The 27,540-nt window shown below is 40.6% G+C and overlaps 1 protein-coding gene across 3 annotated transcripts in view; it reads left to right on the top strand.

The window, feature by feature from the left end:
• The first annotated feature begins 14,382 nt into the window (after positions 1 to 14,382).
• LOC129701608 (zinc finger protein 346-like) overlaps positions 14,383 to 27,540 on the top strand; it is a 31,593-nt gene continuing 18,435 nt past the window's right edge. For all 3 annotated transcript variants that reach the window (XM_055642904.1, XM_055642903.1, XM_055642905.1), the window contains exons 1-4: positions 14,383 to 14,539; positions 19,601 to 19,704; positions 20,531 to 20,620; positions 26,392 to 26,551. In XM_055642904.1, coding sequence (XP_055498879.1) covers positions 14,482 to 14,539; positions 19,601 to 19,704; positions 20,531 to 20,620; positions 26,392 to 26,551 — 412 coding nt within the window. In that variant the 5' untranslated portion in view covers positions 14,383 to 14,481. The remainder of the gene's footprint in view (positions 14,540 to 19,600; positions 19,705 to 20,530; positions 20,621 to 26,391; positions 26,552 to 27,540) is intronic.

Here is a 27,540-nt window from a genome sequence, read left to right on the forward strand (position 1 = left end):
AACCCCCCTGCTCCTATACTCAAATCCTTTTGCTATGAAAGCCAACATACCATTCGCTTTCTTTACTGCCTGCTGCACCTGCATGCCTACTTTCAATGACTGGTGTACCATGACACCCAGGTCTCGCTGCATCTCCCCCTTTCCCAATCGGCCACCATTTAGATAATACTCTGCTTTCCCGTTTTTGCCACCAAAATGGATAACCTCACATTTATCCACATTATACTGCATCTGCCAAACATTTGCCCACTCACCCAGCCTATCCAAGTCACCTTGCAGTCTCCTAGCATCCTCCTCACAGCTAACACTGCCCCCCAGCATAGTGTCATCCGCAAACTTAGAGATATTGCCTTCAATTCCCTCATCCAGATCATTAATATATATTGTAAATAGTTGGTGTCCCAGCACTGAGCCTTGCAGTACCCCACTAGTCACTGCCTGCCATTGTGAAAAGGACACGTTTACTCTTACTCTTTGCTTCCTGTTTGCCAGCCAGTTCTCTATCCACATCAATACTGAACCCCCAATGCCATGTGCTTTAAGTTTGTATACTAATCTCTTACCATGGACCATACGCTGTGAGGACGCTACTGTGGTGGGTCATCTATGGTCCCCTGAGAGGAAACAATGACAGAAGGGATAAAAATGGCTGCCCTGCTGCTGCTGTCAATCGAATATTCATTGTAAACCAGGAGCTAATGGTCAAACAATACAATCATTACTTCAGTGAAAGAACCAGCAAGGAAACAGAGGAAATGTCCAGAGAAGATGTAAAATTCTTGGATATTGTGATTCGCTCAGCAAAGATGACACTATTGTCTAGACTTACCTTTCAAATAAGAAAATGTCAATGTGCCAAATAACCGTTGCATTGCAGAGCATCTCATCCAGAGCCTGAAACACAAGTTTGGCAAGAATGAAAAATATCATGATGAATATACATCTTTCCTCACAGAAATGATTGACAACGTTTATGCTGAAATGGTACCAATGGACCAGCTGAATCGAAGTGATGGAGTGCTCTGGTATATCCCTCCCCATAGGGTGTATCACTCAAGGAAAGGAACACTAAGGGTGGTCTTTGACTGTGGTGCAGTCTTCAAAGGGAAATCAATTAACTGCCAACTGCAGCAGGGTCATAGAAACATAAAAACATAGAAAAAAGGTGCAGGAGTAGGCTATTCGGCCCTTCGATCCTGCACCGCCATTCAATATGATCATGGCTGATCATCCAACTCAGTATCCTGTATTTGCCTACTCTCCATATCCCCTGATCCCTTTAGCAACAAGGGCCACATCCAACTCCCTCTTAAATATAGCCAATGAACTGGCCTCAACTACTTTCTGTGGCAGAGAATATCCACAGATTCACCACTCTCTGTGTGAATTTTTTTTTTCTCATCTCGGTCCTAAAAGACTTCCCCCTTATCCTTAAACTGTGGCCCCTTGTTCTGGACTTCCCCAACATCGGGAACAATCTTCCTGCTTCTAGCCTGTCCAACCCCTTGAGAATTTTGTAAGTTTCTATAAGATCCCCCCTCAATCTTCTAAATTTTAGTGAGTACAAGCCGAGCCTATCCAGTCTTTCTTCATATGGAAGTCCTGCCAACCCAGGAATCAGTCTGGTGAACCTTCTCTGTACTCCCTCTATGGCAAGAATGTCTTTCCTCAGATTAGGAGACCAAAACTGTATGCAATACTCCAGTTGTGGTCTCACCAAGGCCCTGTACAACTACGATAGAACCTTCCTGCTCCTATACTCAAATCGTTTTGCTATGAATGCTAACATACCATTCGCTTTCTTCACTGCCTGCTGCACCTGCATGCCTACTTTCAATGACTGGTGTACCATGACACCCAGGTCTCGTTGCATCTCCCCTTTTCCTAATCGGCCACCATTCAGATAATAGTCTACTTTCCTGTTTTTGCCACCAAAGTGGATAACCGCACATTTATCCACATTATACTGCATCTGCCATGCATTTTCCCACTCACCTAACCTATCCAAGTCACCTTGCAGCCTCCTAGCATCCTCCTCACAGCTAAAACTGCCCCCCCAGCTTTGTGTCATCCGCAAACTGATGTTGCATTCAATTCCCTCGTCCAGATCATTAATATATATTGTAAATAGCTGGGGTCCCAGCACTGATCTTGCGGACCTCACTAGTCACTGCCTGCCATTCTGAAAAGGACCCGTTTACTCCTACTCTTTGCTTCCTGCCTGCCAGCCAGTTCTCTATCCACATCAATACTGAACCCCCAATACCGTGTGCTTTAAGTTTGCATACTAATCTCTTATGTGGGACCTTGTCGAAAGCCTTCTGAAAGTCCAGATTTAACACCTCCACTGGTTCTCCCTTATCCACTCTCATAGTTCCATCCTCGAAAAATTCTATAAGATTCGTCAGACATGATTTACCTTTCGTAAATCCATGCTGACTTTGTCCAATGATTTCACCACTTTCCAAATGTGCTGCTATCCCATCTTTTATAACTGACTCTAGCATTTTCCTCACTACCGATGTTAGACTAACTGGTCTGTTATTGTCCTTTTTCTCTCTCCCTCCCTTTTTAAAAAGTGGGGTTACATTAGCTACCCTCCAATCCTCAGGAACTACTCCAGAATCTAAAGAGTTTTGAAAAATTATCACTAATGCATCCACTATTTCTGGGGCTACTTCCTTAAGCACTCTGGGATGCAGCCTATCTGGCCCTGGGGATTTATCAGCCTTTAACCCATTCAATTTACCTAACACCACTTCCCGACTAACCTGGATTTCACTCAGCTCCTCCATCTCATTTGACCCCCGGTCCCCTGCTATTTCCGGCAAATTATTTATGTCTTCCTTAGTGAAGACATAAATAATTTTGAAGACAAAGTAGTTATTCAATTGGTCTGCCATGTCCTTGTTCCCCATGATCAATTTGCCTGTTTCTGACTGCAAGGGACCCACATTTGTTTTTACTAATCTTTTTCTCTTCACATATGTATAAAAGCTTTTGCAGTCAGTTTTTATGTTCTCTGCCAGTTTTCTTTCATAATCTATTTTCCCTTTCCTAATTAAGCCCTTTGTCCTCCTCTGTTGGACTCTGAATTTCTCCCAGTCCTCTGGAAGGCTGCTTTTTCTGGCAAATTTGTATGCTTCATCTTTTGTTATCCACGGATGCACTACCTTCCCTGATTTATTCTTTTGCCAAACTGGGATGAACAATTGTCGTAGTTCATCCATGCAGTCTTTAAATGCCTTCCATTGCATGTCCACCGACAACCCTTTAAGAATCAATTGCCAGTCTATCTTGGCCAATTCACGTCTCATACCCTCAAAGTTACCTTTCTTTCCAGACCTTACCAACTCACTCATTTGGAGTTCTCATCAGATTCAGTCAAGAGCCAGTTACTTTGATGGCTGATATCCAAGCAATGTTTCATCAGGTCAAGGTATCAGAAAAGCATATTGACTATCTGCGATTCCTGTGGTGGCCCGAGGGTGATGTGCAGCAAGATCTTGTTGAATACCGGATCAATGTACATCTTTTTGGAGTTGTGCAAACTTTGCATTAAGGAAGACTGCTGAAGACAACAAAGCTCACTTTCCAGCAGAGGTGACAAACACAATAAAGAACAACTTATATGTGGATGACTTTTTTTTAATCCATGCCTTCTGAACAGGAAGCAGTCCAAATGGTAAGAGACCTGACTGCCTTCTGCCAAATGGGAGGATTCATGCTGTCAAAGTGGATCAGCAACAGCCGTGCTGTATTGGCATCCATTCCACGAGAAAACAGAAGCAAGAAGACCAGGGGGTTGGACTTGGACAAAGACAATCTGCCAATGGAAAGAGCACTGGGATTGCATTGGTGCGTTGAAACAGATGTGATCAAGTTCAGAATTGCTGCACAGGAACGACCATACACAAGACGGGGCATCTTGTCCGTGGTCGGATCTATATACGACCCTTTAGGATTTCCAGTATCATTGTCTCTGCTAGCCAAGCTTTGTAAGAAAAGATAGGATGAAAACATACCCCAAACCTTCTCTCAGCGATGGACAGGATGGTTAGCAAATCTCAACAAGATGGCAGAGGTTAAAGTGGACCAGTGCATGAAGCTCACAAGCTTTGGTCAATTCAGATATGCACAGCTGCACCACTTTTCAGATGCCTGCGAAAGCGGCTATGGTGCTGTTTCATATCTAAGACTGGAAGACGATAACAAAGAAGTGCATGTTGCATTCATAATGGGAAAATCCAGTGGCACCATTAAAACAAATGATGATTCCCAGAATAGAACTTACAGCTGCAGTCATAGCTGTCAGACACAATACTGCAATGCTGCGAAAAGAATTACAGCTTCAACTGGACAAATTCATCTTCTGGACCAATAGCACAACAGTGATTAAGTACATCAACAACAAAACCAAGCGCTTCCAAACATTTGTAGCAAACTGGGTCTCATTTGTAAGGGATGCTACTGATGTATCACAATGGAGATATGCTGGCACAAAGGAAAATTCTGCAGATGAAGCCTCTAGAGGACTAACAGCAGACCGCTTATTAAGCTGCAAGAGATGGATCAAGGGACCAGAGTTTCTCTGTAAGCCAGACAGAATGGCCAAAACTTTACTTGGAATCTGCAATCTCTGCTAATGATCCAGAAATCAAACAAGACATCACAATGGACGTCATTGTCAAAAATCCATTGAACCCCACAAACTCTCTGATCACCTATTTCCCATCATGGAGGAATCTGAAGACTTCTGCGGCTTGGTTTCTTAAAGTAAGGACAACACTCTTGCAGCTGACTCGAAGGAGAAAGGAGATTCAGACTGCTGTGAGTAGTTTTGAAAAGGATCTTACCAAATTAAAGGAAAAGGTTGAAAAGAAGATGCATGTCTTTAAAGCAACACTCCGCGGACAGCGTTTATGTCCTGAAGATCTTGTCCAAGCAGAAAGCGCAGTCATCTCTTTCAGCCAAAGACAAAGATTCAAAGAAGAACTATCTGTACTAGAAGCTGGTAAAAATGGTGTCAAAAGAAGCAGTCATTTGTACAAGTTAGAAGAGGCTAAACATCCCATTATTCTCTCGAAGGACCTTCACATATCAACATTACTGTTACAACATATCCATGAACAACTCGGACATGGAGGAAGAAATCATATGCTGTCTCGCCTCCGTAAAATATACTGGGTTATCAAAGCTAACTTCGCTGCAAGAAAGGTCATAACAGACTGTGTTGTGTGCAAACGACAACGGGGAAGAGTTGGAGAACAAAAAATGGCAGACTTGCCCCTGGGGAGGATTCTACCAGACAAACCTCCATTTACAGATGTAGGCGTAGACTACTTTGGTCCTATAGAGATCAGTAGAAGACAAAGTCTTGTTAAAAGGTATGGTGTAATCTTCTCCTGCATGGCAAACAGGGCAGTACATCTTGAAGTTGCATCTACACTTGATGCAGACTCCTGCATCCATGCTTTACGAAGATTCATCTGTCGACGAGGTCAAGTTTCATCTTTAAGATCAGCCAATGGCACAAATTTTATCGGAGCGCAAAGAGAATTGAGAGAAGCACTCAATAGCTAGAATCAGGACAAGATTCAGAGTGCTATGCTTCAGCGAGGGATAAGGTGGTACTTTAACCCCCCAGCAGAATCCCATCACGGTAGTGTTTGGGAATGATTGATCCACATGATTCGAAATGTGCTGCGCTCTGCTTTAAACCAACAGGTTCTGGACGATGGAGGATTGCAAACTTTAATATGTGAAGTTGAAGCAATTTTAAATGATCGACCCATTACCAAGAATTCCGATGATCCAATGGACCTGGAAGCACTCACACCAAACCATCTTCTTCTGTTGAAAACCAAGCCAATACCATCACCTGGACTCCTTGTAAAGGAAGACTTGTACATTAAACGTAGATGGAGACAGGTGCAATATATGGCAGATCTATTTTGGAAATGATGGACACAAGAATACTCGCCTCTAATCCAAGAATGACAATGATGGTCAAGAGTAAGGAGAAGATTTGCTCCAGGTGACAATCTTGTGGTGGCTGATTCCACTGCACCACGAGGCTCCTGGCTAATGGGCTGAATATTAGAGACTATACTAGATTCACAAGGTCTTGTACGCACAGCTCAACTTCAGACTGAGAGCAACATCTTGGAAAGACCGATAACAAAGATATGTTTGCTCCAAGAAGCTGAGATCTAGGTACAGTCAAGACTGGTGGCCCTAAAAACAAAAATAAAAAGGAAGAGAGGAAGATTGAAGAATCACAAAAGAAGATTAGATGCGAACAGGTAGTACATATCTTTTTTTTGAAAATGTGTAAGGGAAAAGGGGGTGGTGTAATGTATATAGTTCCTTTTATTATTAATTGGTAATTGTTTTGCTATATACTTTTTTTTTGTTTTTTTTTGTTTTGTTTATTTTATTAGAAGTTAATACAGTACAAAACAGTACAGTGGAACCTAATTTTAGGTGCCAACTATGTCATACCGTAATCCATTCTATGTACAACCTCTAGTTTTATGTTATGAAAAGGAAGTAAGCAAGAAAAGAAAAAGAAAACAATAGAAAGAGGAAAAAGTGGAAAAATAGATGGTAGAGAGTAGAAAAACGTGAAGTGTGTCTATAAAAAAGAAAAAAGAAAAAGAAAAAGTGGAAAGTAGAAATAGAAGAGAAGGCCCCTTAAAAGAGAATTTTTCAAATCTATATTCGGAGATGTAGATCTATCCACGTCATGAACTGAAATCAGCAATCTTTACGATACCGCTGCATCACATGATTCCAAAAAGTCGATGAAAGGAGACCAACTCCTTAAGAATTGGTCATATTTATCTATTAGTCGGAGTCTCATTTCTTCAAGGTGTGCTATGTCCATCATATTCCTAATCCACATTTTAACAGTTGGTATGGTTGTATTTTTCCAAAATTTAAGTATCAATTTCTTTCCAATTATTAACCCATAATTTAAAAAAACATTTTGGTCTTTATTTAAATTGGTATCTTCTCCTATTATTCCAAATATAATCCATTCCGTTTTGGGTTCTATTCTTGACTTGAAAAGCTTTGTAAATATATCAAATATATCACTCCAAAATTTGTTCAACTTTGTACTTTGTTTTGCTATATACGTAGGACAATTAATGGAATGTGTGTAGGAGCCATTTATGTTTATTGTTGGCATATAATATTATTTTGCTTTGATATATCTTGCAGTATTATTTTGGACACTTGGGGGTGGTCATTAGATGCGCAGGCTAGTGTATATGTAAGGGCATGGGGGACAGGAAGGGGCAGGCACAGGGAGGGAGCACATACAGCTCTCACCAGACCAGGGACAGAGCAACAAGCTACAACTTGCATGCAGAATTAGGAAAACCTGGCAGGTTCATCACTTTGTTTGTACAACTACCTCAATAGTCAATCAAGGAAACTTGTAGTTTAAATTCTTCCCACTCTCACTGCAAATCCTGACAGAGTTGGATTGGATGCAAGTTCCATGAACTTTTTCATTTCAAATGAAATTTTATAACTGTGGACATTTTTTAATTATTGATTTTCAGTCCCATATTGATTTCTCTAATATTTTCATCTCTTAATCACTTTAGACATGTTATTGTCCACTGTTATAATAGGTTTTCCATGTCTTCTTCTGTGAACACAAAATATATGTTTAATTTTCCACTATTTAGATTCTCCTATAGAAATTTTTTGTAAACACACATGTTATTTCCACCTTTTTGCATTTCTCTAATTATTTGCATATTATACTTTCTTGGGCCTCATTTGCGGAATTCTGAATTTTCCCTAATATTCAGAATAACTGCTTGTTTTTAGCAACATTGGCTATTTTCATTGACTTAGAAACTGCTTTAGTCTAAGGATACAATGTGGAAACAGGCCCCTCGGCCTACTGAGTCCACGCCGACTAATGATCACTCGTACACTAGTTCTATCCTACACCATAGGGACAATTTACAGAGGCCAATTAACCTACAAACTTGCACGTCTTTGGAATTGAAGCACCCAGAGAAAACTCATGCAGTCACAGGGAGAACGTACACATTCCATACAAACAGCATCCATAGTTAGCATTGAACCTGGGTCTCTGGTACTATGTCAGCAACTCTACCGTTGCATCACTGTGCTGCCCATAGAACAATAGAGCATAAGTACAGGCCTTTTGGCCCACAATGTCTAGTGCTTTCCCTCTCTCTCTTCATTAGTTCTCTGTTGGAATGACTTAACTCACGCACAGTGATTAAGATCCAAAGACTTTTATTCGCAATACAGCATAGGTAACTTCATATTAACATACTACTCAAGACTGGGAAAGAAAGGGAAAAGGGCTTTCTATTAAACCAGTGGGCGGAGCCACAGTATGACTCATAGCATGAGTGACACTGATCTACATCCTCCCTCTTAAAGAATTAAATGTCAATACAAAACCATTGACTAAATAAGGCATGCATAGAAATTGATAATAAGCTGGAGGAAAGTCAAACGTAGCCCGGGTACTTCACGGTAGGCTTGCAAACACGACCAGCACGTGTGCGATATGAACCATTTCCATTTTTCGCCACCGGGGCGGAGTCGGTGGTATAACTGGTGGTTGAGATTGTAACGGCATTCCTGGTGATGAAACAGGGGTCTTTGGTACAGGCGAGGTGGCGTCGCCATTGGCAGAGTAGCCATTTCAGAAGCAGATTGTTGTGCTGGTACAGGCGGACCGAAGCCGCAGGACATGGACGGAAGGCTTGTACCGTCAGGATAATACGGAGGTGGAGCCGGCTCATTCACAGGCAGGATATGTTGCCTGTTACATCTGTAGGTGCCGCCTCAGCGCAGAGGGAGAAGAGGAGGGAAGAGACTGCAGCCCTAAGCTTTTTGCCTCCACCACAGTGAGGAGGTGCTTGGACGACTCACTGTGGTGGATGTTAATTTGTGTTTATTGTTGTTTATTATTGTATTATTGTATGTATGACTGCAGGCATGAAATTTCGTTCAGACCGTAAGGTCTGAATGACAATAAAGGAAATTCTAATTCTAATTCTAATTCTAATTCTAATCAGCACTGACCAAATACGAGCGTGGCTCAGAGGCAGTTCCAGAAATTACACCGATACAATCATGGCCCTTGTCAGTTTGCAAACGAACCACCTGGTTAATGGTGGCAGCGGTCTGCTTGTTTTGTCATACAACTGCTTTTGAATGTCATGCTTTTGTTGCAGCCTGGACTGGACTTCCGATGGTGGGACCACCTGCGGGATCAATGCCTGATCCGCTACAGGGACTATGGCTCAGATCTGCCTTGACAATAAACGTTGAGCAGATAAACCCAAGATGGGGTCGCGGGACATGTTGCGTAGGTAGAGCAGGTCCAGGTACACATCGGAATTCGCTCTGTGGGATCGTTCCATTAGCTGTTTAGCACTCTTGACAGCCCGTTCAGCCAGTCCATTCGACTGAGGGTATTCAGGGCCACTGGTGATGTGGCGAAAACCCCAGCGTGCAGCAAACTCTTTGAAGTATCCCACTTCTGACACCATGTTGGAATTACTTAATTCATGCACAGTGATTAAGATCCAAATACTTTTTTTAGCAATAAAGTATAGGTAACTTCATCCTAACATACTACTCAAGACTGTGAAAGAAAGGGAAAAGGGCTTTCTATTACACCAGTGACACTGATCGACATTCTCCAACCAGTCTCACTGTCCCCTTGAGTCAATTTTATCTCTCTATACTTTGTTGTCACCTCCTAGCTAACAATGATCCATTATACTTTTTCCTTGAAAATCATTCTCTTTGATGTCTCATTTTTATCTTACCCTTCCTTATCTCTGTGTTCCCCTCTCCACTGCCTCTCAGTCTGAAGAAGGGTATTGACCTGAGACGTCACCCATTCTTTCTATCCAGAGATGCTGCCTGTACCGCTGAGTTACTCCAGCATCTAAGCAGCAATTCCTTCTTACATATATCCCACTGTAGATAGTCTTCCTCACGTTTCGCAACCCCAGCAATCTTGGTGACATCTACAAATTTACTAACCATCCGTTTATGTTCACTTCTAAGTCATTTATATATTTATTATAATATATATAATTTTCTTGCACATTTTAAATGCTTACGTTACTTAAAATTAATATTTGTAGGTGTGAAAAACAGCATGAAATTAAGTGCTAAATTTCACATTCATTTTACAAACATTCCTATCAATATATCACATCACTTCTCCTGCAGTCCTAATTCTGTACTTTATGAATCTAAAGGCTGACTGATAACAGCAACAGAATAATGAGTTGCCAAAATACATTGCATCTTTTGTGATACTATAAAGGGGAATTTGGAAATTTAGAGTTTCAGTGCTAGTTTTTCGACATTGGTTGAAAGTACTGAAAAAATCATCTGTTAGCACCTACATATTAGCTCCTACATATGTCACAAATTGTGTATAGAAATAAATGCATTGCAAGTAATCAGGCATGTTTGCCATCAGGACTTCTTTACAGCTGCAGGAATTTATTTTATTGCTATTGCACCATGTCCAGGTGTCAGAATCTATACATTTCATTGCAAATCTCTAACTTTCCTATCTCGAAATTGTTATGTATGGCTCTATTTCTTTGTTGCAATAAATAATGTACAATCTAAAATCGAATCTGCTAGGTGTGATTCATGTCAGTAATTGTTTCCATGTGAAGTTAATCATGAAATTGGAGTAGGTACTTCCAGTCATGACATTTTCGCAGGATCGGGCACACACTTAATGACAACAGTTGTGTGTGACATTGATTGCTGAAACATTTGGAAAATGGCCAGTCATAGGTGGAGAACTGCATTCATTTTATGTTCAATTCATTAGGGACAATTCTGACATCAGGACCTTTTGCAAGGCAGCTTCTAAACTCACTTCAGACTACTCAAACATTTCTGATCCACAATGTGAGCTGAAATTAGTTCTGGTTGCTTCTTCTTCTTCTTCCGTGTGGCGTGCACAGCATAAAGTTGTAGGACAACTTGTTCTATTCGATATTCTGTTTGTGCACGTCGAGTTGATTGAATTAGTCGAAACAGGGCGGATCACGTGAAGGTTGCAATCTTCCACCCCGTGCTGGTTGCTAATTGCTGCATTTTGAGAGTAGGACCAAGTCCAGTTCAGATAGCTTTCCCTCCTTTTGTACTTCAACCATTGCACCAATATAATGACAGCCACACCAATAAAATGATAATGGTAAAGAATGCCAGTCTTTTGAAAATGAGAATTAATGCTGGGGCATAGTGCTGTGCAGGGTCAACGGGTATGTAGACTTCTCTATAGTTTGCTGCTTGTTGCAAACACTGGCCATCAGAAGAGATAAGCTAGGTCTGGGGAAGTGGAGCTACAAGATAGGTACTGGTGGCCAGAGGATCTGGGGTGGCGGAGGAACTGAAGGAAATCCACATTAGGCATGAAATGGTGTTGGGCAGACTGATGGGACTGAAGGCTGATAAATCCCCAGGGTCTGATGGTCTGCATCCCAGGGTACTTAAGGAAGTGGCTCTAGAAATCGTGGAGCATTGGTGTTCATTTTCCAATGTTCCATAGATTAAGGATCAGTTCCCGTGGGTGGAGGGTAGCTAATGTTATCCCGCTTTTTAAGAAAGGCGGGAGAGAGAAAACAGGGAATTATAGACCAGTTAGCCTGACATTGGTGGTGGAGAAGATGCTGCAGTCAATCATAAAAGATGAATAGCGACACATTGGATAGCAATAACAGGATCGGTCCAAGTCAGCATGGATTTACGAAGGGGAAATCATGCTTGACTAATCTTCTGGAATTTTTTGAAGATGTAACTAGGAAAATGGACAAGGGGGTTCCAGTGGATGAAGTGTACCTGGACTTTCAGAAAGCATTTGATAAGGTCCCACATAGGAGATTAGTGGGGAAAATTAGGGCACATGGTAATGGGGATAGAGTGCTGACATGGATAGAAAATTGGTAGGAACAAACAGGAAACAAAGAGTAGGGATTAACAGCTCCCTTTCAGAATGGCAGGCAGTGACTAGTGGGGTACCGCAAGGCTTGGTGCTGGGACCGCAGCTATTTACAATCTATATCAATGATTTAGATGAAGGGATTCAAAGTAACATTAGCATATTTGCAGATATCACAAAGCTGGGTGGCAGTGTGAACTGTGAGGAGGATGCTATGAGAATGCAGGGTGACTTGGACAGGTTGGTTGAGTGGGCAGATGCATGGCAGATGCAGTTTAATGTGGATAAATGTGAGGTTATCCACTTTGGTAGCAAAAATAGGAAAGCAGATTATTATCTAAATGGTGTCGCTGGAAAAAGGGGAAGTACAACGGGATCTGGGGGTCCTTGTTCATCAGTGAATTAAAGTAAGCATGCAGGTACAGGCAGTGTAGAAAGCAAATGGCATGTTGGCCTTCATAACAAGAGGAGTTGAGTATAGGAGCGAAGAGGTCCTCCTGTAGTTATATAGGGCCCTAGTGAGACCATACCTGGAGTATTGTGTACAGTTCTGGTCCCCTAATTTGAGGAAGGACATTCTTGCTATTAAGGGAGTGCAGTGTAGGTTCAAAAGGTTATTTCCTGGGGTGGCGGGACTGTCATATGCTTAGAGAATGGAGTGGCTGGGCTTGTATACTCTGGCATGTTTAGATTTAGATGGGTGAGAGGCGATCGTATTGAAAAATATAAGATTATTAAGGGTTTGGACATACGAGAGGTAGGAAACATGTTCCCGATGTTGGGGGAGTTCAGAACCAGGGGCCACAGTTTAAGAATAAGGTGTAAGGCATTTAGAATGGAGATGTGGAAACACTTTTTCACACAGAGAGTTGTGAGTCTGGAATTCTCTGCCTCAGAGGGCGGTGAAGGTCAGTTCTCTGGATACTTTCAAGAGAGAGCTTGATAGGGCTCTTAAAGGTAGCGGAGTCAGGGGATATGGGGAGAAGGCAGGAACGGGGTACTGATTGTGGATGATCAGCCATGATCACATTGAATGGCAGTGCTGGCTCGAAGGGCCGAATGGTCTACTTCTGCACCTATTGTCGATTGTCTATTGATTGAGGGTCAGGAAGCACAAGTAAAAGTGCAGCTTGAGCAAGATGATCAGAAAGATGACGATGACTCTGGGAAAATGTTTGTATTCACAGTAGGAATTTCACATTCTTGTTGAACGAGGGATGGTGCCTGTGGATAGGATGCTTTTATGATAGAATGTAAAGCTGATTTGATGCGATGAGATGTCAATAGAGGTTAGATGATTTGTATTTAACTATTTTCTTTTTTTTGTTTTTCTCTGTTTTGTTTGTATGTGTATTTTGTTATGTCAATAAATGGTGAGTTCAAAAAAAGAACGAGGGATGGAAACAATGTCTGGTCAACCAGTAAGGGAGTTCCGCAACGAGAGATGGTTTTGTTAAACCCTCTGCGATTCAAACCAAGATATCCTTTTGACGCACCATTCATTATAAAATAGCCACCACCACAAAATAGCATTAGGCAACTGAGAGAGCCCAGTTAACAAATTATCCACTGGTCTCACCGTTTTCACTCTGTACACCGTTTTACCATGTCGTGTCTTTAACACCTCAACTGCTGCTCTGCCCAGGTCTGAACCCCAGTGAAAACCCACCCCCACACCCAAACTCAAGTTATAACCTTTCGCTGAAACTTTCAATCCACCCCCACTCACCACTTAAACCCCCTCACTCTTTCAGGGGCCGGAACGGTGGCGCTGCATTAGAGTTGCTGCCTTACAGCGTCAGAGTCTATTACCACTGCTTAAGATATTAAAAGATGTTGCTCCCACCACTTCTTTGAGGAGACGTATAATTCGGAGGAGAAAAGAAAAATCTCCTATGTCATCCATTCCTTCTATCCAGAGATGCTGCCTGCCCCGCTAAGTCACTCCAGCATTAGTGTCTCTCTTCAAGTGCAGGTGCTGGTTTAAACCGAAGGTAGACACAAAATGCTGGAGTAACTCAGTTGTGTCAGGCAGCATCGCTGGAGAGAAGGAATGGGTGACGTTTTGGGTCAAAACCGTTCTCAGTCTGAAGAAGGTTCTCGACCCCAAACGTTACCCATTCTAGTCTGTGTTTTTTATGACTGTTGGCAGATCAATTTCCCTCCTGGGAAAAACTTCTATCGTATCGTATTCCTTCTATCCAGAGATGCTGCCTGTCCTGCTGAGTTACTCCAGCATTTAGTGTCTCTCTTCAGCGTGAGGTGCAGCTCTATAATCTTTGGTGTAGAGGTCTGGTCCAAAGGGGCTGGTCTGCGCCCACCCCAAAGCCACGTGACGAGCGGTTCTGTTTCCAAGGAAACCACGAACTTTCTGGAATCGTTCCGCCAGTCTCGGGCTGGGGCGGTTGCGCATCTTTGGTTGCGCTCGCGCGAGACTCTCCTCAGCCAGTGCTGCGCGCGCCCGCCCGCCGTTGGGTCGCGTACTCGGAGCAATGGCGTCGGAGAGACCGATCCCGCAGTTGATGGAAAGCTCCACCGGCAACGGGGCTGGTAAGCGCCGCCCAGGCACACTCCGAGTTGAACATGGAGCAGGGATAGTTTCCAGGCTACAAGAAAAACAAAATGCTATATATGTTGTGGGAATATGGACGTTGGGAGTGAAGGGAGGGATCTGCATTGAGATCAGGATCAAAGCGAAGCTGGAGTCGGCAGCCGCGGCCTGGTGTAGCTCTGCAGAGGGGGAGGGGGGAGAGGTGGGGGAGGCTCGATAAACTGAGGATCCACCACATATCGATGTACGTGTACGTGTCCCGGGGAGGGCAGCGCGGGGGGTGGAAGCAGGGCACCGGCACATTTCTTTAGTCAGAGGCTGGTGAATCAGTGGAATTCATTGCCAGTGAAGGCTGTGGAAGCCAAGTCAGTCGATATATTTAAGGCAGAGTTAGACAGATTCTTCATTAGTACAGGGGTTACGGGGAGAACGTAGGAAAATGGGGTCAGGAGAGTTAGTTCTGCCATGATGGAATGTCGGAGTAGACTTGATGGGCCGAATGGCCTAATTCTCCTCCTATCAATTATGATCATATGATAGCGCAGCAACACAATCTGATCCCATGCTGGAAGCCCACCTTTAATCCTCGCCCACCCCCCAGTCCCAGCACATACCTCCTCCCCGACCCGTGTAAAGCCTCGGTGAAGGGATGATGATCACCCGTTTCCCGAGTTCAGTAGCTTTTACTTTTGAGAGCTGCATTTCTGATTTCGACTCGAGCAAAATACTGCACATATGAACATCTAGAAAGTCTCAAACCAAACTGCATCTTCGATCGGAGAACTGGATCCGACACCTCGTGAACCTACGCGGCTGCACTCCCTCAATAGCAAGAATTAGGAGACCAAAACTGCACACAATACTCCAGGTGTGGTCCCACCAGGGCCCTGTTCAACTGCAGAAGGACCTCTTTGCTTCTATACTCAACTCCCCTTGTTATGAAGGCCAACATGCCATTAGCTTTCTTCACTGCCTGCTGTATCTGCATGCTTTAGCTTATGATGTTTTGGGGGCTAGTCCCCTTAAGTTTTCTCTTCAGCATATAAAAGGCATGCTCTAATGGGTTCAGATCGGGTGATTGACATGGCCACTCAAGCATTAACCATTTTTTAGCTTTGAAAAACTCCTTTGTTGCTTTAGAAGTATGTTTGGGATCATTGTCTTGCTGTAGAATGAACTGCCAGTCAATTAGTTTTGAGGCATTTGTTTGAACTTGAGCAGATAGGATGTGTCTATAGACTTCAGAATTCATTATGCTACTACCATCAGCAGTTGTATCATCAATGAAGATAAGTGAACCAGTTCCTTCAGCAGCCATACATGCCCAGGCCATAACACCCCCACCAATGTGATTCATCGATGAGGTGGTATGCTTTGGAACTTGGGCAGTTCCTTCTCTCCTCCATACTTTGCTCTTATCATCACTGATATGTTAATCATTGGCCCATCTGTCCAGAAGACATTTTTCCAGAACTGTGGTTGCTCTTTTAAGTACTTCTTGGCAAACTAACATGGCCATCCTATTTTTGCAGCTAACCAGTGGTTTGCATCTTGCAGTGTAGTCTCTGTACTTCTGCAGACAGTGGCCATTGACAAATCCACACCAGACTCCTGAAGAGTGTTTCTGATCTGTTGGGCAGGTGTTTGGGGATTTTCCTTTATTATAGAGAAAATTCTTCTGTCATCAGCTGTGGAGGTCTTCCTTGGCCTGTCAGTCCCTATGCGATTAGTAAGCTCACAAGTGCTCTCATTCCTAATGATGTTCCAAACAGTTGGTTTTGGCAAGCCTAAGGTTTGGCTGATGTCTCTAACAGTTTTATTCTTGTTTCTCAGTCTCATAATGGATTCTTTGACTTTCACTGGCACAACTTTGGTTCCCATGTTGATAAACAGCAATAAACGTTTCCAACGGTAATGGAAAGACTGGAGGAAAGACTAGGTGCTAAGAGCTCTCTTCTAGCTGCATTAAGGAGGCATTTAAACACACCTGAGCAGTTACAAACACCTGTGAAGCCATGTGTCCCAAACATTATGGTGCCCTCTCACACCAGTTCCTATTTCACCTGACCTTACTCTCTTAACCCTTGAACTTTCTGTCTCATTAATTTGGGTGTCTTTCGTAACTTTTCCTATACTCTCTTTCCCTTTAACTCCATCTTTATACTTTCAAATTGTTGCCCCCTACCCCCCGCTACTTAGTTTAAACCCACCCGTGTAGCACTAGCAAACTTGCCTGCTAGAATGTTGGTTTCCCCCTCCAGTTAAGGTGCAATCCGTCCCCTTTGTACAGGTCACCTCTACGCCAGAAGAGATACCAGTGGTCTATAAATCTAAATCCCTGCCCCCGCTCCTCAGCCACACATTCAGATCCCCTATCTCCCTGTTCCTGCCCTCACCAGCACGAGGTACTGGAAGCAAACCAGAGATAACCATCCTGGGGGTCCTGCTTTTCAGCCTTCGTCCTAACTCTCTAAACTCACATTGCAGAACCTCCTTCCTCTTCTTCCCAATGTCGTTTGTAACAAAGTGCTTATTGTACTTGAGAAGATTACCCACCTCCTTGACCTGCTGCACTCTGTGTTAAAGATGCTTCTTTAATGAAATATGGTGGAGAGTGACACCAAGATTTTCCCTTCGTGATGAATGAATAGTGATATATTTCCAAGTTATGTTGATTTGCAGTTTAGAATGAAATTTGGATTTGGTGGTGTCCCCAAGTGCTATTGTGATAAATGATCCATATCTATACACCATGACTGTCTACCATATCTATCTTTCATCATTTTATATGTAGTTTTCATGGACCTCCTTATAACGGATTTCAGTGATAGCGAACAGACCTACAGAACCTCACTACCAGGCCGAAATGCCAACACTGGCCACTTCCTCGGCCATGCCTACTGGCGCCCCCCCTCCCCCACCACTTAGTTTCTTCGGCTGTGCCTGCTGCCACCGCCTGTGTTGCTGTATTGAGACCGTTTAGATTTGTAGCTTAGGGCAGGTAAGGCTTTGTTTTAATGTTTCAGCTGAAAAAAGGCACCTCTGTCAATGCAGTTCTTGCTCAGCCTAGATGTTATTATTAGGTCTCTGAAATGCTGAATTGTTTCAGATTCCAGCATCTGTAGTTTAATTCACAAAGCAATTTCTCCATATGAAGCACTGTCAAGTTTGTATTTTGCTCTTTTTTTTAAATTAAAATTAAATTTGGTTGTATTAAGGTCAAAAGGTAGAACAGAACTTAAATGATTCTGGAATTTTCCTGCTGTTACATTTGTTTACTTTTGCAAGTGTTCTTGATATAAGAACACAAGAAATAGGGGGAGGAGTGATCTGCCCCTCAAATCTTCCCTGTAGTTCTATAAGGTCTTGGGTGATCTAATCTTAAATTCAACCTTCACATTCCTCTTGTTCCCCATAACTTTTGATTAGTTGAAGATCTAAAAAATCTCAACATTAAATATTCTTGACAATAGCCTTCATAAATCTATGGTTGGATATTAAAAAGATTCAGTCTTTGAGAGACAACATTCTACCCCGTGTCAGTCTTAAATGGGTACTTCTCCCCCCCCCCCCAAATTGATGTATATTTCAATAGAAGCTTATCTCATTTTCTAAATTCCAGATTGTAAAGGCCTAATCTGCATAATTTGTCCTATTTCTAGATGAATCTAACGAAACTTCTGTTCTCGGTCCCCAGAGAAGACATATTGCTTCTGTATTTCTTCTTAGACTAAATCTGTATAACCTATTCCAGATATGGTCTCAACATAGTCCTGTACATATGTAGCAAAATTCCGAGCATTTGTACTTCATTTTGTTTCCATTACTGGGCAGCATCCCATTTGCCTAGCTAATGACTGATTCTATTTGCGAGTTAATTTTTTTACACATAAAAATACCAAAGCTTATGAACACCACCATTGAATAATCTTGCACCATTCAAATAATATAAGGTTTGTTATTTTTCGTAGCAGTGTTCTTGCTACTTCCACTTTATGCTTGCCATACCTTTTGCCCATTCAGTTAACTTTTATGTCCACCCGATGCATTGTATTCTCGTCACATCTTGCCAACTGACATCTATGTCATGTCATGATAACTCATTTGGTCCATTTTGGATGAATCCTGGACTGTTGAAAGAAGTATAAAAGAAAATTACAGAGGATCTAGCCATAATCTTTGAAACATCTGAAAATTAAGGAGTGATACCCGAGGACTGGAGAATTACAATTTTAATGTTCTTTAATACAGGTTGTAAAGACAAAGCTAAGAAATACAGATCAGCCAGGTTAACTTTTATGATGGAGAAAGTTCCATGGGTGATGTTATAGCGATGTATAAAACCATGAGGGGAATAGATAAGGTGAAATCTTAATCTTTTCCCATGGTAGGGGTATCAAGAAGTAGACATGGATTTAAGGTGAGAGGGGAAATATGTAATTGGCACCTGAGGGGCAACTTTATCACACAGAGGATGGTGGGTACATGGAACGTGCTGCCAGAGGAAGTAATTGAGGCAGGTACAATAATAATGAGTGAGTTGGGCCTCTTTCCTTGCTGTGTGCTTCTGACTCCATGATACTACTCAACCAAACCTAGGCAGGTAAATGTAATGAGCAAATAAATGTCAGTTGAAATTTAATGGTGAGAATGTTGCTTGCATTTAGCAAGGTGAAAAAAGAATAGTATAGACTTTAGAGGGCATAATTCTAAAATGGGTAGAAGAATAGGGACATTCAGGGAAATAGGTGCTCTGTTCATGGAGAGGATCTGGGCATTTTGAGATAGATGTTTATGAGCATATGAAATACTGCACTTTTGCCAATCACCTTCATAGAGAACAAAATCAAGGAGGTCACAGTGAACTTTTAGGAAACAGATTTTTGTCTGGAATTGGATGGAGTATTGTGCACATTTCTTGAGAGAAGATGAGAGTTACTATTTTTTTGAAATGGTGTATATACTTTAATGAAACAATGAATGTATAAGGAAGACAATAACTATGGCCTCAAATTAGCTCTTTGCTCTTTCAGTTTAGTTCTTTTGATTTTCTTTCGCAGTACAAAAGATCATCGAGGGAAATAGTGAGCTCTTCACAGATACTCACTGCAAAGTGTGTAATGCTGTGCTGATTTCAGAGTCCCAGAGACTAGCACATTATCAGGTAATGAAATAGCAGACCTATTTCAATTTGCATTTGACTTGAATTTGAATGATCTGTTGTTATACTGAAGAATTAACTCTGGGATCATGTGTCAGTTTAGATCCATCCTTATTGATTTCAACGGGGATTGGAGATCTTTGGATTTGTAGATAAATAACATGGTACATTTCTAATTCTGCCTCAATTTAATGCATTTAATAGTTGTGGGATTTTGTCATTTTTAAAACATTTTATTTCACTTAATAGTTTTCAATATCTCTGAATAAATTATTTAAAAAATACTCAGAGCTTTAGTAGTTAGTTCCTTGTTTCAACACAGGCAGATTGTTAACAGCTCTCAGGGCAGTGCCTCCTCAATGCATAACTGGAAGCCCAGTTGTTGCTCAGGGTATACGCTGCAATGCTCTGGGCCAGTGATATTCAAGTTTGGCAGCTGGATCATTTAGGTACTAGTATGGGGAGATGGGGCTACTGAGATCTTGCCCTATATTGCTGTGGCATTGCTTATGCAATCTGGCACAGCAAAATTTGAAACTTAATAAAAAGCTAAAACTTCCCAATGGTGGAATTAATTAGCAGGAATGGATGAAATGCTTTAACTTTAATAGGTTTTAAAAAAAACTTGCTCAGGTTATTTCAATGCAATTAGTATCATTTGCTTTACAGCAGACATTAATGCGTGACTTTTTACTGAAGATACTAGCTTTTAAAGGGGTTTTAATACACCCCATTTAATCTAGATCATTAATTTATTGACAACACGTGAAAGTACTCTTTATCCTCAAAGTGTCAATCACTTAATACAATATAATCTCTATTTCCACAGAGCAAGAAACATGCCAATAAAGTACGTCGGTATGAAGAGCTTCATCAAGATGGCGAACCAGTTGCCAAAATAATAAAAAAAGATCCTACTGTAAGTTTTTAATTAATCATTGAATGGTACAAAGCATAAGGAGGCTTTTGGGCTTTTGCTCTGGCTCTTTGTCTTGAAATCTTAAAGTCTGATGCTCAGTATTGAATGGAATTGGCTGGCTGAGGCCCAGCTTGTGTTTAATCCTGAAAATTTAGCACAGCATTTCCCCCCACAATACAGAGTAGTTGCATTCCCAGAAAACAGTCCGTAACAAATTTCTGAAAGGGGAACCACCTTCTCTCCCCCCCCCCCCCCCATTAAACTCTATGTTATAAGTGTAGATACATTCCTATGTGATGCTTTTCTTTCATATTAAGCCATTTTAGAGGTGATGACATAGTGCCCCACTGCTGTTATTTAACAGCTGATGCCAACATTAAACTTGTGGGATGGGCAAGGCTCATGCAGAAGAAACAACACATTTAATTGATTTTTACCTTTTATTTTATTTTCAAGTTATTTTATCAGCTGCACAAGGTTTATGGATTAGGATAGGGCATACAAACTATTAGATAGATATCGACAATTTCTGCATTTATTTCAGACGATACCAATTTTTATTGCCAAACCTTTCTTTGATATTATAGATTCCAAAATTTCATATATATGGCACAATAAAAATTCCAGACTAAGTAAAAAATACTTTCAGAAATCAAAAAAGGATGGTGGTTTGGCATTGGCGAACCTTAGATTCTACTATTGGGCAGTCAATGTTCGTTATCTAACATTTTGGACAAAAGATTTAGAAGATACCCAATGCCCAGGATGGATAAATCTTGAACGTGATTCCTTACAAGGACTATCATTGACTTCTATTCTAGGGGCCTCGTTACCTTTTACAATTATGAGATTGAATAAATATACAACTAACCCAATAATAAGACATACGTTCTGAATATGGTTTCAATTTCATAAGTTTTTTGGGCTAAATGATTTTATCTTATCGAGTCCTATCTTATCCAATTTTCTCTTCCAACCTTCTAGTACTGATCAAGTCTTTTTGTTATGGAAGAGGAAGGGATTAGTAGCTTTTCGTGATTTGTTTTTGGATGGTTGTTTTATGTCTTTCGAACAACTGTCCAATAAATATAAATTTACCTAATTCACACTTTCTTAGATATTTACAAATTAGACATTTCTTGAAGGCTACTCTACCCCTTTTTCCACTGCCACATTAAACCAAAATTTTGGGGGAAATTGACATTTGAACCCTTATCAGAAAGGATTAATAACGACTTTGAAATTACAATTAGATATATCTGATAAAATTAAGAATGACTGGGAAAGAGAACTCCAAATTTCTCTATAGAGAAATGGGAGGGGATTCTTCAATTAGTCAATGCCTCTTCAATGTGTGCAAGACACGCTCTGATACAATTCAAGGTGGTTCACAGAGTTCATATGTCAAAAAATAAGTTGGCTCGTTTCTATGGTCATATAAATCCTACCTGTGACAGATGTCACTCTGAAGTGGCCTCACTGACCCATATGTTTTGGTCCTGCCCATTTTTGGAAAAATGCTGGAAATAAATTTTTGATACTATTTCTGTAGTCTTAGGCATTGATTTACAACCTCATCCTATTACTGCAATTTTCGGACAGCATCTCTATCGCTGCACCATGTGCTGTGCAGTGCAAGAGCGAATTGACATAGCCAAACAGCGGTAAGAGCCCAGGATCCTTTGTGCTTTTTAAAACTTATTTTACCATCTTCACAGACTTGTATGGACGAGCCAGATTGCCTATTCCAGTATCCCTTTAAAATTTCAACATTTAGTTTATTCTTTATTTTTCCCACCAATTAAATATTGAATTATCTTTTCATTAAATTTCATCTGCTTTACCTGTCCTGTGCAAGTCCACCTAATTAATGTTTTACTACCGTCCTCCTTAATTACATTTGAGTTGTGAGTCAACTGTATGCTTCAAAATTATGCCCTAAATAATGTATCCATGACTGCCATTAATACATTTCAAAGGGTACAGTGGTCCCAGTGAATCCTGTGGGATATCATTGCACACGTAACGAGTCTGGAAAGCATACCATACTTTAGATCACTAAATGTTTTTTTTAATCCATGCCTTTACTTTTCTTTTAATCCTGTACTTTGATTTTTCTAAAGCATGAAATTATCCAGTAGTTTGTAATATGCCGTTTTAATGTCCGTTTAAACATAATTTGCACAATTTTCATCAACACTTTCTGTTACTCCATCAAATATATTTGTCCAGCAAAATTTGGTTTTAAAAATTGTAAGCATGGAAGCGTAGAATGCTTAAGACAAAGAGCCAGGCAATAGTAGCAAAATGGGTAATGGTACAGAGTATGTCAGGAAGGGACATTGCTTACAAACATAAGACAATGCCTCCGTCAGAGCAGGGCAAAATGGGGAAAGGACAAGATTGAAGGCCGTTTATCTGAATATAAGCAACATTCATAACAAGATAGTTAAATGAATGGCACAAATAGAAATAGAATATGTGCAGTCTAATCCATTGAATGTGTGTGGTTGTAAAATGATCAGCTTCGGAAAATGACGACCTAGATGTTAATTGAGAAATAAATGAAAAAGTAGGAAACTTGTGAGAAAAAATATAATTGGCCGGTAAAAGTTTCTAATGATATGTGAAAACAAAAGGTTAATTTGCACACCTTGCAGAGTGAGATAGGAGTAAATATATTGGGAATTTGGAAATGGCAGAGAAATTAAACAAATATCTTGTATCTTCACATGAGAGGGCACAGAATATCTCTGAAACTAGCAGAGAACAACAGGTTCTGAGTGAATAAGAAGCTGACAAAAAATAGCATTAGTTTTAAAAGTAAGTATTAAAGAAATTAATGAGACTGAAAGCTGATAAATCCACAGGACAGTAGATGCTATCCCAAGTTTTGAGAAAGAAGGGGGTGGAAACAATGGATGTGCTGATTGCCACCCTCCACGATGCAGTACATTCTGGCTTGGTTTGACTATTTGGAGAGAAAACATTTACTAACCTAACCTGTTAACTCCAGCAGAGAAAATACTACAGAATTTACTATTTAGTTGGAAAGTAATGATTACACAATTGGGCAGTCAGCGTGGATTTAAGGAACAAAAACTATGTTTGGCAAATCTAATTCTTTTGAGGTTGGGAAAAGCAGAATAGATAAGGAATAGTAGATTTGGAAATGGCAGAGAAATTAAACAAATATGTGGATTTTCAGAAGGTGTTATACACCTTCAGAATATAAAATGTTCTATATTGTACAAAATGAGATCACATGGGATTGAGAGTAATTTACTTAGTAATTTACTGTAGATAATGGACAGAAAATAGAATAAGTGGATCATTTTCAGGGGTCAACAATGTTTCATTCTTGTACGGACCGGCAATGAAAATTGCTGCAGCTTAACAGGCCCTTTAATACAATGACACATAACTAAATATACAACAATCAATAATGCAATACATTCATAATCATTAATACTAGGTAACCACACTATTAAGGTGCAAAACTGAGGCCTATAGTGCAACCAAAATATATTAGTCCTTAGTAGATCATAGTTGAGGTGAGGTTGTGATTAGTCTATGCAGTGTTCGGGAACCTGATGGCTGTTGGGAAGAAGCATTCTTGATCTTAAAGGTCTCAGTTCTCAGACCCATGTACTGACTTCCTGATGGCAGTAGTGAGATGTAAGTGTGGCCTAAGTGGTGTGGGTCTATGATCATATTAGCTGCCTCTTTACGGAAAAGCCTTCTATAAATAGGTTGAGAAGTTGTGATTATTGGAGTGCCACACGGGTCATTGCTGCTGTCCACAATCTGTATCGATGAATTGAATAAAGGGATATAGTGCAATTTATCTAAGTTTTCTGCTCATATTAAGTTTGTGTAAGTTGTGAGGAGGATGCAGTCAGGCAAAGTGAAAGCAAATGGACCATAATGTGGGGAACATGTAATGTCATCTACTTTGATAGTAGAGGAGTATTTTTTAAATAGGTATTGACATTCAAAGAGACCTGGACAGGCTTAATCACAGATCATAGAACATAGAACAGTTCGGGACAGGAATGGGCTCTTTGACCCACAATGTTTGTGCCGAAAATGCTGACAAATTAGATTGATCTCAACTGCCTGTACATGATCTATATCTCTCTATTCTGTGCACTTCCATGTGCCTATCTAAAAGCTTCTTAAACATCACTATCATATCTGCCCCCACCACTACCCCTGGCAATGTGTTCCACACCACTCAACGTGGCCTTCACCACTCTCCATGTTAAAAGAAAACTTGCCCTGCGTATCTCCATTAAACTTTACCCCTTTCACCTTACAGCTATGCCCTCAAGTGTTGGACATTTCTTCCCTAACCATGCATCTCATAATTGTATATACTTCTATCAAGTCTCCTCTCAATCTCTGATGTTTCAGGGAAAACAATCTAAGTCTATCCAACCTCTCCCTATAGCTGAAAACCTCTAATCCAGGCAGCATTCTGATAAACCTCCTCTGCAGTCTCTCCAAAGCCTCCATATCTTTTCTGTAATAAGGCAACGAGAATAATGGGGCAACCAGAATTGCATGTACTCCAAATGCGGCCGAGCCAACGCCCTATATAGCTGCACCATTACTTCCTGGCTCTTATATTCAGTGCCCCAGCAATGAAGGCAGGCAAACAATATCCCTCGTTTACCACAATAAAAGTAAACATTGTAGATTAATTGGGAATGCAAAAGGTATGCCAAAATTCTTTCAAAATCTGGTCTCCAAACCCAAGGAAGGATATACTTGCAACGGTGATTAGAGTGATTGTGGGATACAGTGATTGTCTTCGAAGAATAGATTAAGTAGACTGGGCCTATATACTCTGAATCTTAAATGACTGAAGTGATCTTAATGAAATGTACATAATTTTAATGGGATTTGACAGAATAGTTGTAGCAATGATGTTTTCCCTGGGCTGTAGTGTCTAGAACTAGTCTGAAAATAAAATGTCATCCATTCAGGAGTGACTTGAACATAAAAATGCCTTCACTGAGATAGTAAATCTTTGGAATTCCCTATCGAAGAAAGTAAATACGAATCAGTCTCTAAGCATATTTAAGTCCGTTTAGAATATTCAGGAATTCAAAGGATCTACGGTTACTTCAGTAAAGTGGTGCTGAGGATTTATTAAGAGGATAATAGGGGCTGAATGACTTGCTCTTTCTTCTGAGTTTTATGCTCTTAAACATGCTGATTACAAATGACCAATACATTTTCAGCCATTATTCTATTCATTTTTTTAAAATTCAAGTTTTATTCGTCACTTGCACATAAACAATTAACACCTAAATATTGGACCTATTTTGGTATTGGATTATGACCATAATGTGCACTGAGGTAGTGCAAACCTTTGTTTGTATGCTATCCAGTCAAATAACACTATACATAAGTACAATCAAGCCATACACAAGTACAATATGTAGTGCAAAAAGAAAGATACCACATGTCAAAATATAGATGTCAAAATATAAATAATAGTGTTTGGATGTTAACTGCCATAATCAGTTTTTATTCATTGGTAGTAGCTTTGTTAGATTTTAGCCTCATGAAACCACATATTATGCATTGCTCAACCCTGCTAACTAGTGAATTTCCACTCTGCAAATTCCTATTGTCATTCTAACTAGAAAGACAATCTATTTAGCAATTTACCTAACTTTTCAAAGCACTGTGATAATTTTTCCTACATGAATGTTGGATGTGGTGTTAATGAAAACAGTCATTTTTGAACCTTGCTACAGGACAATGGCAATGGAGAAGTTGATCGGAATAAATATTGTCCACTCTGTAATGTGACCTTTACGGCGCCAGTTGTTGCTCAGTCTCATTACCAGGGAAAGAACCATGCAAAAACTCTGAAACTCAAGCAAAAGCAAGATGAACCTGTCCAAGCATCCTCTGGTAAGTAAACCTGGTACATTGTCATGGCCAAATAATTAAGATTATGCTCCTGATTTCCTTGTATGCTAGTTTTCAGCAATCTGTCCATTTACAGTCGTAGGCTTGGGGAAAATGACACTGGAGCAGTAGAGATCTGTAAGTATAGGTGGAAAAATTGCTTTGGTGATATTTTTTAATATCTTCCCTATGAATTTAATAATGTTTTTTTACATTGGGAACTGATTCTGTCATTTCTGAATGACAACATTCATGTGTTCCCAAAGTAAATTGGTTTATTTTAAATCTTTGTCTGATTTTATAGTCAAATGAAAATATGAGTGCAGCACAGTGGTGTAGAGCTGCTCCCATATGGCATCAGCGTCTCAGATCAATTCCTGATCTCAGGTGCTTACTTTGTGGGGTTTGCAGGATCTCCCTGTGACAACGTAGGTTTGAACACTCATCCCAAAGATATTCAGGTTGGCAGGTTAATTGGCCACTGTACATTGCCTCCAGTGCATACGTGAGTGGTGGAATATGTGCGAAGTTGATGGGAATTCAAGGAAAATAAAATAGGATTATTGGAGGTTGAGTGAATGGTGGTCAGTGCAGACTTGGTTGGTCAAAGAGCCTGATTCTATATTGTATGACTCTAGAACTCTGATTGTGCCTATAATGTATTAAAATAGTAAAGGTACCAAGTAATATTGAAAGGTTTACACACTGTGGGGCTCCTGGGAAGGAATATCGATTTTTGACATAATAGTTCACGTGTGTCATTGTAGAAAACTGATTTGCCTCCAAATATTTATGCAGACCATGGGAAATTAATTGGGTGCATTGAGTAAAACATGGAGATTAATAGAAAAGCCTAATTTAGGTCTGTCCAATAATTCAAAAGTGCTCTGAAACTGAATAAGGAGAGAACTAGCAGCACATGAAGCTGGGACTGAACTCGTTATCAGAGTGTAAAATCAAGTAACTAGGAAAAAATGCAATGACCATATTTT

This window comes from Leucoraja erinacea, chromosome 11 (assembly GCF_028641065.1).
Source record: "Leucoraja erinacea ecotype New England chromosome 11, Leri_hhj_1, whole genome shotgun sequence".
NCBI lineage: Eukaryota > Metazoa > Chordata > Chondrichthyes > Rajiformes > Rajidae > Leucoraja > Leucoraja erinaceus.